Genomic DNA, 12,982 nt, shown 5'->3' on the forward strand with positions numbered 1-12,982 from the left:
TCCTCAGTTAAAACTTTCAATGCAAGGCACAATACCATAACTAAAACATCTTTCTGTTCTTGGTGTTTTTTAAATGCAAATTCAACGACAGCGCTTTCGGATCAAAAAAAAAAATATGGAAAAATAATTAAAGACTATTTTTTATTAATGATTTTTCATTCTCGTTCAACTGTTTCAATGCATTCAATCTTGCTGCTCCATTTCCACCATAATATAGTTACTTTGAAGAGTTGCTCGCAACTCAGCTGATTTTATTTAATATTCTTTTAATCCAGAGGCGCTCGGGAACTCATTATCAATCAGGAATCACAAAACAAAAAATCGCTTGTGTTTTACAGATTTAGGAAAGAAATTATCACCGAATCAATCTAACAGGTGATGTCAACTTAGAGAAGCATATTGCTCTACACGCTTATATTTACCACCATCCTTTTCAGTTTACGAAGTGTTTCCCTTTCTGTTGATTATCAGAAAGATTTTCGATTTAATAGTAAAATAATAAAACAAAACAATAAAGGAAATGCGATTATAAAAATACAAAATATTTCTCTTCTTTCGAATTTTATAAACTAATCGACGGAACACACCGCTTCACTTGTTAAATGACTAAACACAGACCTTGGAAAAAAATAAGCTGTGTCGGGCACGAATTATTGGCAACACTTTAATCGAGTGGTTCTCAAATGAAAAAGTTGTTAATTCACCCACCCAACAACTGCAAGAAACTTTTCTCTCTCGCAATATACGCAATCGATGCCGATAAACTAGATTGTTGTTGCGTTCGTCACCGTTTCGGTCTCTCCCCCTTCCCGTTTATCTACTGGGGACCATCTTCACGTTGTTGTTCCCGCTGTGGCGTTCCGGAAGTTCGTTGACGGGTTCTTTCCGATGATGTTCCGTCGATATGCTCATCCGTCGGTTGCTGTTGCTGGTTATCGTCTTCATCGGGTTCCGGTGGCTGTGGCGTCGGCTGTCGGGGGTTGTGGTTATGATGATCGTTGGCACCTCCACCTTCCGCTGTCGGTGGCTGAGGCCTTCGGAAGTAAAGGGCAGCTCCGAAAAGTACGGTCAGAACCGTTATCAGATACAGATCCCAGTTGGAGACAATGTTTTCGTTCAGATTCAGCAGGAAACTGAAAGGGGACTGAGATTGGGAAGGGGGGTTTAATCGGACGGAAACAGTTTTTTTTTTCATTACATATTCTATTTCTTTGACCCTAACTTTGATTTTATATCGATGGGCTGACGTTAAATCAATAAAGAACAATTACAATTCAGTTTATCTGAAAGGACCATATGGGGATGGAAGCAAAACGAAAAGCATTTTTAGCTAAATTTTATCTACATCTATCTACATATAACTCTCGCACATGGAAAACAATCGCCCTAACTCGTTTCCAATTTCATTGCCAATTAAGGGGCTCACGCTGCCTTAATCCCGGAAATAGGTTTCTGAACAGAAGTATATTATATCTGGTAGCACTGGCGAGCAAAAGGAGAGCTCTAGCGTAACATTTAAAAAGGGCGAAACTGCCAAATGTAAACAAATCGAGTTAACGGTCATTCCGGATTTACGCAGTTGCACTTTACCTAATAAACGCGGTTTCATCTTAAAATCGCTTAAAACTTTCAAAAAATTGATAAAATTAAAATGGGCGAAACTTCATGCTGATGCATTTTCGTTGAAACGTGAAGTTACGCCTATTCAAAATGGGGTTAATTTTTCTATTCGTGTAGTGCCAATAGGCGGTAACTGAGTTGACCGTGTGTGACAAAACGGCCTAATTAGTTTTTGCGTGTGAGACCAATTGGGATTGGGCCTGCTAAAAAGAATAAAGCTTGCTCTTCACTCTTACATAGATTTCTATAAGAATGACAGCTAATCGGAGTGAAATTGGAGTGAAGGCTATTGCTTTCTCTGTTTAACACACGAGAAATCGTATACTGGGATTGCGAGCGCGCCCATCGCCCATGGGCGTAACTTCAAAACCAAAACAAAAACGGCCGATCAATTAGGCGAAACTTGCAGACTTGCAGGCGTAACTGAAATCGAAAACATAAAAAGGCGAAACTCGAAAATCTCGGAAATTTAGTGAAAAAAGTTAAAGATTTCGATAACCAACGAACAATAAGTGAATATAACGCACTTTTTTTGATTTTGTTGAATAAAAAGTGGTCGATTTTTTAAATAGGATTTGATTAGATGTTCCGAAATTTCCAACGCGATTTTCTCGTTTCGAGCTAACTGCTAGTTTCGCCCTTTTTAAATGTTACGCTAGAGCTTCTCCTCTTCATGAGAGTTGAGAGCTTTGAGAGTTTAGCAACACGCTCTCTCAACACGAGAGAATGAGATAAAAGTTTTAACGGTTTAGTGAGAGAGAATGGTGCGTAGAAAAGTCGCGTTTGCGGAAAAGTCGGTGGAAATTTTTGGCGCTTGCGCCTGCCAAATTCCTACAAAGTGTATTGTGATGATTTCTAACATGTGTTCAATTGTGAAATGCCATCGGAAAGAAACAAAAGGAAAATTCCTACATCACTGAAAAAACCCGGGTAAGTCCATAACCAAAAAAGATTCCTTTAATTCTTCCTGCATATTCAACGATATCAGCACTGATAGAAGTTTCAATAAGTGCCATATAAAATATTCTTTTTTTTTTATTTGCTTGTCCCGCTAGGGGACGGCTGAGACCATTATGGTCCATCTTGCCATACCCAACACAGCGGTAACGGTAAAAAATCTAAATATAAATATGTATTTTTAAAATAAATCTGGGACCAGAAATAATATTATATCCCATGTTTTTCCAACCCGAATTCTTAATCCGGATTTATTTCTATTGGAAAAAATTGAACAAGAAAAAAAATGGAGAAAATCAACAAAAATTTAGATCCACACCGATTTGCACAGATAATTGCCAATGTACGGGGCCGATTGATGGGCCGCCCATTATGGATCCCACACATTGGAAAACGGCTGCATAAATCGGTTAAATTTAATCGATTCAAATCGGAATTTGTGTATTATGTCCTTACTACTTTTATGTGACTTTCTCCCTCATCTGCGCAAAATATGTGAAAAAAGGAGACCATATACTACTACCTACACCACATTCGCGTTGTTTAAATACGATCCGGGTAGAAATTTGTGTACTGTGTGCCTAAAGACTACACAACATGAAAACGAAATATTTTGAACGAACCACCCTCTGTGGCATGGCGTATGGTGCTGTTTGTACAAAATTCAGGTCATTTACTAAGCCGGGGTGGAGAGGGCTTTTTGTTGTTGCTGTTGCTGTTTCCGCCAGAAATCGTTTGTGTTTGCGCGAAATTTGTTTGTGTCTTGTGTGGGCGAGCTAGATCAAACAATCGTCGTGGAATCATCGAATTTGCACACGCTATTTGTGTAGTCTATGGCTCGCTTTAAACTTATTATCTCTAAATTTTGCGGTTTCCTCTCCTAATTTTCGTAAAATGCGCATAAAGCGGGCCACAGACAACACAACATTTGTACAAATGCGATGAAATTCGATGAAATTTTATCGCTGTGATCACGATTTGCATCGTGTATGGCACTGCTTGAATGAGCGCCCAAACGGTTGGAGTAAAATGGGGCGGGATCGAAATATTTTGTACAAACCATCCTCCATCCGGGGTGGAGATGGTTTTTTTTTTGTTGCTGTTGCTGTTTCCGCCAGAAATCGTTTGTGCTTGCATGAAATATGTTTGTATAGTGTGTGGGCGAGTGTAGCATCAAACAATCGTCGTGGAATCATAGAATTTGCTCAAGCCATTTGTGTAGTCTATGGCCCGCTTAAGGTTTGGCGCCTATTTAAGGCCCCATACATAATGCAACATTTCACGAAAAATAGAGAGTATACTTCAAAATGGAGAACGATTTCACCCAAAGTGTTGCGCAATTTATTGCCATTGTATGGGCCCTTGGCGAAGAGAACAAATCACAAAATAAAGAGGAAAAGGAAGATAAAACAGGAAAGTTTGGACGTTTGGACTAACCATTTTAAAATTTCGATAAGTTTTTTTCAATGTAGGGTGTCTTTGGCCATCTACTGCATTCGAGCCCATATATATCCTGGAAGCTTTTTTTTACATTTTCTAGCACAATTCAGTTGTGAATCAGTACTATAAAAGAGTCAAACAATTTTAATGCATCAAAAGTTCAATTAGAAATGATAGAACTTAAAAAGATAATTTTAAAATGTTTCTCTTTTCTTACACTATTTTAACAATAAAAACTACTGAAAAAAAAAATTTTGATTTTTTTCTTGCATAAATTGCTTAGTTCGAGGTCAATAAAGTTTCCGTGATATGCTCATTCAGTATGCATGTCCAGAATAACAGCCTCAATTCCTACAGTATTGCGCTCACTTAAGAAAAAAAAGCATAAATGCTTGTAAAAATTACCCTACTCAGTTCTTCAACTTCTATTTTTAAACAAACACCCAATTCCACTTACCTCTTGAAGTGATTCGAATTTGAACATCAGTTGCAGTTTCATCAAAGCGAGCGTAACTGGAACTTTGGCATCCGGGCTAGTCTCTGCCGCCAAATCATAGCATCGTTTGGCTAGATGCATGTCCTTTTTCATTCCCAAACCCTGTTCGTGCATGTAGCCCAGATTGAACATAGCTTGGGCATTGTGCTGCTGCTCTGAAGCCATCCTGAAAATCAATTTTATTTATTACTTGGCTATAAAAGGAAACTTTAAATAATTGCTCACCTATAATGCGAGGCTGCCGTTTCGTAGTCAACGGTCGTACCCAAACCGTAGTAGTGATAATCGCCAAGTTTCACTTGGGCCGCAGAATATCCCTGGGCTGCCGCCCGACCCCAAAACTGTAAGGCCCGGATAAGTTCTTCGTTCCGATTTTTGAACAGATTGACTTCGCCACGGTCCAACAAAAATGCTGCATTACTTTGCGCTACCTCATAACCAAGCTCGGACATCAACGCGTACTGCACGAAAGCTTCCTCAAATCGATACAAGCGATAGTCGTGATGGGCAGCCATCAGCCGTTCGGCCCATTTGCCACGTTCGGCAACGTTCTTAAACAATTCGACCGCCGTCGGGCAGGAACGCATCATACCCAAACCGACCGCATGCATTTGACCCAGATTATAGAACGCCAGCACATGTCCCGATTGAGAAGCAAGGTTGAAATACTTCGTAGCCAGTTTGAAGTCACGCTTGACACCAATCCCACTGAAATACATATTTCCCAGCTGTAGTTGTCCATCGACCCAACCCTGATCGGCAGCTTGCGTGAAATATTTTAGCGCTTTAGCCGTGTTTTTAGCAACTCCTTTACCGTGTAGATACATAATACCCAATCCACTCTGTCCGACAGGATTGCCCAGTTCAGCCGCCTTCCGAAAATACTTGTAGGCAGTGTCGTTGTCCGCCTTGATATTATCGCTTCCCTCAAGATAGATTTTTCCCAGAAAAGCCATGGCCACCGCATTTCCAGCGTTAGCCGCCTGACTGAAGTATTGCAGAGCTTTCTGGTGATCCAGCGTAATTCCCCGTCCACCCTGGTAGTGCAATTGTCCTAAGCCGACCTAAAGCAGGAATTTTGTTGGTAATATTTTATTAGTTTTAAAATAATGCTTAGCTCACCTGTGCTTGAACGTCGCCCTTGTCCGCCAACAGCTGGTAGTAATCGATCAGGTCATTATCCAAAATGCCTGAGCTCGGGCCCGAGTTTTCAATTTCATCCAGCAACCGAATTCTGTGAATGGCTGCACCACCGGAAAAGGTCACCTGATCCGCAACCTTTGTGGCCACTTTCCGGTAGTAGTCCAGCGCCGTTTCGCAACTATTAGGAACGCCCACGCCTGCCCAGTACCGGTAGCCGAGCGCCATCTGTGCCCAAGAGTTGTCCCCAATGGCAGCCATCGTATAGTAAACCAAGGCCTTAGCTTGGCTTACATTGAAGCCGACCCCTGTCGCATACATAAAGCCCAGCCCCATCTGAGCATCCGGAAGCCCTTGTTCTGCAAGCTCCAAAAAGGTTTTCTTCGCCGATTCGATGTCCATGTGAACCGGATTTCCGAGTAGCTGAGCCCAAGCCACATGACATCTGGCAAGTGAATGTCCTTTCCCAGCGGCTTCCAGCATTAGCTTATGCCCTTGCAGTTTATCTACTTTGGTTCGATTCATCACAACCATTGCCCTGTCGTATGCTTCCTGAGCTTCGATTTCCTCCGGTGATAAAACTCTAGGTTCCTCCTCTTCATCCTCAGGGGTCATTCGATTTATTTCCTCAATTTCACTCTCTATCTTCAGAATCATTCGTTCGTGATTCTCCAACAGTTCGTTCAACATTTCCGACATCTTACGGTTTTCCTTATCCTGGGACAAATCCGGTGCCTTTACAATTTTAATAGCCGATCTCATGAATTGAATATCATCGGGAAGACCCTCGAACATACCGGATTTATCGCTCTTCTTGTCCCCCACCTGTTGCCTGCTGTCGGCTTCCTTCCCTAGAACTGATTCTTCCAAAGATTTCCAGAATTCCAACTCTTCCGTTGATTTCCTCATATTACTTGTTTCGGTCCCTGAGTCCGACCCGGTGCCATCTCGCTCTTCTCCAGCTGCATCCTTCTTCTTAGTGTTGCCCTCTTCCGGGCCCTTAAGTTCCAACTCAGCGTTTGTCAACTGGCTAAGAAAAATCATCACCAGCAGCAACGTCGTCGCCGCAAACCACCGCATCTTCAACCGCTCGACCATTCCACCGAACCCTTTTTGGGGGAAAATTTGCTCTAACGGCGACGTGTCCTTTCTGCCATGGACCAATGGCAAAGTCGACAAACAACGACTTCAATTGCAGCTGCTGATAAAGCAAAAGTGCAAGCGATAATTGATGAAAGAAAATGCCAGCTGTTTTCCGAAATTACCTTTCTTATAATTCAGCCTTAACAATAGATTTCCACACCCAACGCACTTAACTTAAGAATCGATCGCAACCCTTAATACTCCTCCACCTGAACACACAGTAAAATTTACTTTTAAAACAATATTTCTAGCTGTAAATCATAAATTTCTGACGAATTTCAAAATATTACGCGATTTCTCTCTGGTGGATAGGTGGATGTTTTTATTTTTCGCGAAGGCGAGCAAAAGGGAAAAATCGTAAAACTGACGTGTGCGAAAGGAGAAACTGTCAAAAATCGAAAAAAAAATGACGACATCGGGTTTGGATGAAGTGATCGAACCTACCTTAAAAAATCGAGGAAATCGATCGAATTTTGAATCGAATTTTTTTTAAATTAAAGTTAATCGACTCAAAATGCATAAAACGCCGAAATTCGAACCAAATATAACTCTTTTACGGCGCGTTCGTAAACTGATTTTTTGGGTGATGCATCGATTTGTTTGGTAGATGTCAAATCACCTTCCAATGCTTTGCATACAGTTTGTTTAATTTACGAACGCCAGCATCAATAAAAAGAATCACTTCGATAGAAAATAATCAATTTACGAACACGCCGTAAATTTTTTATAAGACCATCAGGATGGAAATAATTAAATTACCCAAAAAAATAACATAAAAATTGTCATTCAAAAACTTTATTAATTTTTGAACAAAAATAATTAAAATAAGATAGGAACGTCCGGAAATCACACAAAATAACAAAAGCGATAAAGATGTCAAAAAACATTTTATCGAATTGTCATTTTTATAATTTTTGTTTTTAAGTCATTTTTAATATTTGTAATTTTATGTTGTTTTATTATGTTTATTAAAAATTTTATTTGCAATTCGAATTTAATTTGTATTCTTTCTTTTTTGTTATTTTAAATACTTAAATAATAAAAACAATCAGACGTTTGAGTAAAAAATACTAAAACATAAAAGAAAGTAAATGAGAGTAGATGATGATTTTATATATATATATGATCTATTTACCTATATGAATCATATCACTTATGTTATCAGTGTCACTAATTTGAAAAAAAACATCAAATCATATTTTGCATGTTACTGTAAATCCAATGGGAGTGAAACATTTCGCGTTGCGATCGAAAATTTGACGCATGACGGCCGCGTCAAAAAGGGCGCAATTTTTCGAAAAATAAAACAAAACGCTTCCCTCATCAGCCAGCGCTCAGTTTGTTTATCGGTGTTATTTTTAATGGTGGAAAAATTGTGCAGAAAATATTTAAAACCCCCAACGAATTGAACTGATTTTGGATTTGTAATCTGTTGAACAATGGCACAAAAGTCTATATTGTAAGTATGATTGAGTGTTTTTTGTTAATATTTGCCAAATAAGTACTGAAAAACGGTTATAATTGAAGGTCTTTTTTCACCAAATCGAATGTGAAGAAATCGACCGACGATGAGCCATCATCGGACAAGACGAAGGTGGAATTGAACGGAGCCGAAGGAAAGGAGGACAATAACAATGCGGTTAGGTAAAACAATACTAGTCTGTTTATTAAAACGTGTATTTTCCCGTTCTTGAATCACGATTTTATTTCCATAAGGAAATAACAAAACAGTGATGATACGAAACGGAGTTCTTTTTGTGGGACGCGTTACTCCCATTACGAGTATCGTGACCCGGGAAATGTCCATTCGCGTACCGCGAGTGCGACATATCGTACTGTTCCCTAGCACAAGTTTGCATTTTCAGTTAAATGTTAACCGTTACGTTTGTTTCTGTCGTTCGTTCACTTCCGCCACCTCCATCACCCGTCCCATTAGCGCCGCTAAAAAGTTAAAGAAAGAAGATCTCAAGTCGTCCGATGAAGATAGCCCGATCAAGCGGACGGCCGCTACCAACGGCAGCCGGAAGTCGAAATCGATGGCTGCCTTCGATTCATCACCATCTCCATCGCCGCAGAAAAATCAACAACCCAAGGATGGGTCTTCATCGGTAAAACGACGCCGGCTCGCTTCTTCCGGCAGCGAGGAAGAGGGGTAAGATGTCCTGTTTTTGGTCTTCACGGAGACACATATTACCAATACAGTTTTACTTGTAGATCGAAACCAACTGAAAAGGAAACTGCACCGAAAGTGGAAAGCCCTAAAAAGGAAACGTCTAAAACAGATAAAAAAGCATCACCAACATCTTCGAGCAGCAGCAAGAAAAAGCCTTCTGCTTCCGCTAGCAAAGTGAAGGAAGAGAAGAAAACGCCCAAAACCAGTAATAAAAAGTCGGCCACCACTTCCAAGGGGAAGAAAGATTCCCCCAAGGTGAAAGAGGAGGAGAAATCGCCAGAGAAAAAAGAAATCAAGCAGGAGGTATCGCCTAAAAAGGAAGTCAAACAGGAGTCTTCTCCCAAAAAGGACGTCAAGGATAAAGGAGCGAACGTGATGAGTTTCTTCACCAAGAAAGAACCAGCTGGGAGTGGAACTTCTTCTGCTGGTGGTAAATCAGACGGTGCGGATTATAATCCGGGTTTGAAAAACTACCACCCAATAAAGGATGCGTTTTGGAAGAAAGGCGATAAGGTCCCTTATCTGGCGTTGGCTCGTACCTTTCAGATCATTGAGGAAACGAGTGGCCGGCTGCGAATGATGGAAATTCTGAGTAACTATTTTAGGTCGGTAATTCTGTTGAGTCCGAATGACTTGTTGCCTAGTGTTTATTTGAGTTTGAACCAGCTTGCCCCAACCTACGAAGGAATGGAGTTGGGAATAGCGGAGCACACCTTGATGAAAGCTATTGCTCAGAGTACTGGACGGAGTTTGGGTCAGATCAAGACAGATGCCCAGAACACGGGAGATTTGGGTTTGGTGGCTGAACAATCCAAGAGCAGTCAGCGAATGATGTTTAGACCGGCTGCGCATACGGTGGAAGGAGTTTTTGGAAAACTGCGGGAGATAGCCAAGATGACGGGAACAGCTGCGATGGCCAAAAAGATGGACAAAATTCAGTCGATGTTTGTTGCGTGTCGGCATTCGGAAGCGCGGTTTATTATCCGGTCATTGGCTGGAAAGTTGCGGATAGGGTTGGCCGAACAGTCTTTATTGCAAGCCTTGGCACAAGCTTGTGCTATGACCCCACCAAATCAGGGAGATCTAAAAGAACCAATAATAAATTCTTTAAGCAAATGTAGCGAGGCCAGCGCTAAGAGTAAAATGGAGGAAATTGCATTGATATTAAAGACTGTCTTTTGTCAGTGTCCCAACTACAATCAGATTATCCCCGTTTTGTTGGAGCAAGGAGTTGACAAGCTGATGGAGATGTGTCCGATGATGCCAGGGACTCCACTGAAGCCGATGTTGGCTCATCCTACCAAGGGAGTACATGAGGTGCTGGAACGATTTGGAGGCATTGATTTTACCTGCGAATGGAAGTACGATGGGGAGCGTGCCCAGATTCACATATTGGAAGACGGTACAGTCAACATCTACAGTCGGAATCAGGAAAATAACACCACAAAGTATCCAGACATTATCAACCGATTGGATCGTACACAGAAAGAAACGGTCAAAAGTGCAATTTTGGATTGCGAGGCTGTCGCTTGGGATACGGAAAAGAAGCAGATTCTACCGTTCCAAATTTTAAGCACCCGGAAAAGGAAAGATGCCCAAGAAGACGAAATCAAGGTACAGGTTTGCGTATTTATGTTTGATTTACTGTATCTCAATGGCAGTCCTTTGGTTGAGAAACCTTTCCTGGAAAGGAGAGAGTTGCTGTATAAACACTTCCGCGAGATCGAGGGTGAATGGAAATACGCCACTCGTCTGGATACCAGTGACATCGATGAACTACAGCGGTTCTTGGAGGAAGCCGTCAAAGGAAACTGCGAAGGATTGATGGTGAAAACTTTGATGAAAGAAGCCACGTACGAAATTGCCAAAAGATCCCGCAACTGGTTAAAACTGAAGAAGGATTATCTGTCTGGTGTTGGCGACTCTCTGGATCTGGTAGTAATCGGAGGTTACAAGGGCAAAGGCAAGCGAACTGGAACATACGGTGGTTTTCTATTGGCCTGTTACGATGAAGATAACGAGGAGTATCAAAGTATTTGTAAGATTGGGACCGGATTTTCTGACGAAGACTTGCAACAGCACACCTATTTCTTTAAGGACAAAACCATCCCACGAGCCAAAGGCTATTATCGGTACGACAGTTCCCATGAACCGGATGATTGGTTCGAACCGGCCCAAGTGTGGGAAGTTCTGTGTGCGGATTTATCTCTTTCTCCAGTGCATCGTGCAGCTCACGGTATCATCGACGGAGAAAAGGGCATCTCGCTACGTTTTCCTCGTTTCATAAAAATTCGGGACGACAAAGGCGTCACTGATGCGACCTCGGCCAAACAGGTTGCCAGTATGTACCTCAACCAGGATCAGATAAAAAATCAACAAGGCAATCAGCGAGATCCTGAAGAAGATTTTTATTGAATATGTTTCTGAATATTGTTCTACAATACTTATTAAATCTAGTTCTTAAGCTGTGTTCTGTTTACAATAAATTACGCATCTAAATTCACACAAAAAAAAATTTTCTCTTCTAATGAAGATGTGCGATGTTTGTCCAAACAAAATTGGAGTTATCTTTTTGCGTGGAATTCTCCGGTCCCCAGCTATCGGGTCGCGGGTACGGATTATTTCTGTCCAAATAGTAATTGCTTGGAGCGTGCATGACAAACTCCATATAGCTCAGCTTCCGAGCGAAGTCTTCCGACGGGCCAATCACGTAGGTAGACGGATCGAATCTCTCGTTGGGCTCCGGGCTAGCACTGGTGGGCAGCAACCAAGTTATATAAGCAGATTTTTCACAGTAGGAATCAATTTGTAATCCGTGTATTTGAGCATAGTAGATATTGTCTTCCGGATCCATTACCGATACGATGTCCCCTATTTGGATGTAAATGTTCTGAAAAAATTAATGAAAATAGTTTCAAGAAATTTCATTAACGAAATATAACAGTCTTACATTATAAAATAACGAATCTACAGTCCGGGTAGTCACCGTGATGGTAGGCGCCTTCATAGGTTTACTTTTGAAAATAAATCTCCTGGATCGTCCTCCCTTGGCTCCATTTCCCCCGGAACCACTGGCGCCACCCTTTCGACTTCGTACATTTTTCCTCAGTTTCCGAGGGCTCAGAGCAGGCACCGGTTTGGCTGGTTTGGTCTCCTCGTTCGAATCCTTACCCTCCTTGTCGTCTTCCTCCTTAACCTCTACCTCCATAGCAGCTTTATCCTCTTCCGCTTCCTTTTTGCCTGAATCCACAGCAGAGGCAGCCCTGGCAGCAGCCTCCCTTCTTCTCTCCATATCCAGCAGCTGTTGGCCAAGTTCGGTTATGGATTCGGCGGCCTCTCGCACTGCCAGCGGAGGGATGGCTTGGATTTCCCGCAGCTCCTGTTCTAGTTCTTTCTGTTCCCTTTCCTGCTTTTCGTGGCACGCTGCACAGATCAGTACACCCCGCTCCACGGTGTGCCATTTCTCGGATCCAAACGACTGACACTGGGAACAGCGGGCGTTCGGTTTCGGGGGCATCTTTCGACGGTTTAATAAAGAATTTCCTTTTTCTAATTAATTTTAAAAATCACTGCACTGCACTGCGACAGAATTTACGCGAATGAAAATTTATTTGTTTACAATCAAGGACAATCGACTTTTCATGAAGGTGTAGCAATTCATTGAAATATTTCGCACACGAACGCAGCCAAAATCGACTGAAACCTGACCAGGTGTACTGTTTCATTTTGTCGAAACAAAAAAAATGAGGAATACATTTCAAAATTTTGAAAACATTAATAAAAATCGAAATTTTATTACTTGAAGCATATAGGGAAGAATAACCCTGGTTGTTAAACTCCTTTGAAAAAAAAAACCTGCGAAAAAAGTTCTGCGGTGAAAATCGGGGCAATATAATGCCGTTTTCGTTTATCTCCACTCGCGCGGGGCAAAACTTTTTCTGAATAAACAAACAGAATCGTTACCCAGGACGATGCAAATATATGGTTGCTATACTCACCCTTATGCTTACCCC

General features: G+C 41.4%; 3 protein-coding genes across 4 annotated transcripts; 1 reads left to right on the forward strand and 2 right to left on the reverse strand.

The window, feature by feature from the left end:
* Positions 1 to 124: 124 nt before the first annotated feature.
* Positions 125 to 7,128, reverse strand: LOC129748928 (protein sel-1 homolog 1). 2 transcript variants are annotated; one of them, XM_055743744.1, is made up of 5 exons: positions 6,919 to 7,128; positions 5,636 to 6,851; positions 4,739 to 5,577; positions 4,475 to 4,679; positions 125 to 1,144 (listed from the first exon to the last, which is right to left on the reverse strand). In XM_055743744.1, the coding sequence occupies exons 2-5, from the start codon at positions 6,749 to 6,751 to the stop codon at positions 818 to 820; spliced, it is 2,487 nt and encodes an 828-aa protein (XP_055599719.1). In that variant the 5' UTR covers positions 6,752 to 6,851; positions 6,919 to 7,128; the 3' UTR covers positions 125 to 817. The 2 variants fall into 2 exon arrangements, with proteins under 2 accessions (XP_055599719.1, XP_055599713.1); XM_055743738.1 differs by having other exon boundaries at positions 5,636 to 6,854.
* A 992-nt stretch (positions 7,129 to 8,120) lies between these two features.
* On the forward strand, positions 8,121 to 11,494 carry LOC129748922 (DNA ligase 1). The gene is made up of 4 exons (XM_055743730.1): positions 8,121 to 8,255; positions 8,324 to 8,440; positions 8,733 to 8,948; positions 9,011 to 11,494. Exons 1-4 carry the CDS (start codon positions 8,236 to 8,238, stop codon positions 11,382 to 11,384), a joined length of 2,727 nt encoding a protein of 908 aa, XP_055599705.1. The 5' UTR covers positions 8,121 to 8,235; the 3' UTR covers positions 11,385 to 11,494.
* Positions 11,359 to 12,596, reverse strand: LOC129748941 (GATA zinc finger domain-containing protein 1). Its single transcript, XM_055743756.1, has 2 exons — positions 11,920 to 12,596; positions 11,359 to 11,859 (listed from the first exon to the last, which is right to left on the reverse strand). The coding sequence occupies exons 1-2, from the start codon at positions 12,484 to 12,486 to the stop codon at positions 11,494 to 11,496; spliced, it is 933 nt and encodes a 310-aa protein (XP_055599731.1). The 5' UTR covers positions 12,487 to 12,596; the 3' UTR covers positions 11,359 to 11,493.
* Between the last annotated feature and the right edge of the window lie 386 nt (positions 12,597 to 12,982).

This window comes from Uranotaenia lowii, chromosome 1 (assembly GCF_029784155.1).
Source record: "Uranotaenia lowii strain MFRU-FL chromosome 1, ASM2978415v1, whole genome shotgun sequence".
In the NCBI taxonomy this organism is placed as follows: Eukaryota; Metazoa; Arthropoda; class Insecta; order Diptera; family Culicidae; genus Uranotaenia; species Uranotaenia lowii.

Excerpts from the sequence above, each read along its gene's own strand:
- LOC129748928 (XM_055743744.1), bottom strand. The coding sequence starts at position 6,751 with ATGGTCGAGCGGTTGAAGATGCGGTGGTTTGCGGCGACGACGTTGCTG. Across the intron at positions 5,578-5,635 it reads AGGGCGACGTTCAAGCACAG|GTCGGCTTAGGACAATTGCA; the intron begins GTGAGCTAAGCA and ends TTCCTGCTTTAG. Across the intron at positions 4,680-4,738 it reads ACGGCAGCCTCGCATTATAG|GATGGCTTCAGAGCAGCAGC; the intron begins GTGAGCAATTAT and ends ATTGATTTTCAG.
- LOC129748922 (XM_055743730.1), top strand. The coding sequence starts at position 8,236 with ATGGCACAAAAGTCTATATT. Across the intron at positions 8,256-8,323 it reads ATGGCACAAAAGTCTATATT|GTCTTTTTTCACCAAATCGA; the intron begins GTAAGTATGATT and ends TTATAATTGAAG. Across the intron at positions 8,949-9,010 it reads TCCGGCAGCGAGGAAGAGGG|ATCGAAACCAACTGAAAAGG; the intron begins GTAAGATGTCCT and ends TTTTACTTGTAG.
- LOC129748941 (XM_055743756.1), bottom strand. The coding sequence starts at position 12,486 with ATGCCCCCGAAACCGAACGCCCGCTGTTCCCAGTGTCAGTCGTTTGGA. Across the intron at positions 11,860-11,919 it reads TAGATTCGTTATTTTATAAT|AACATTTACATCCAAATAGG; the intron begins GTAAGACTGTTA and ends TAATTTTTTCAG.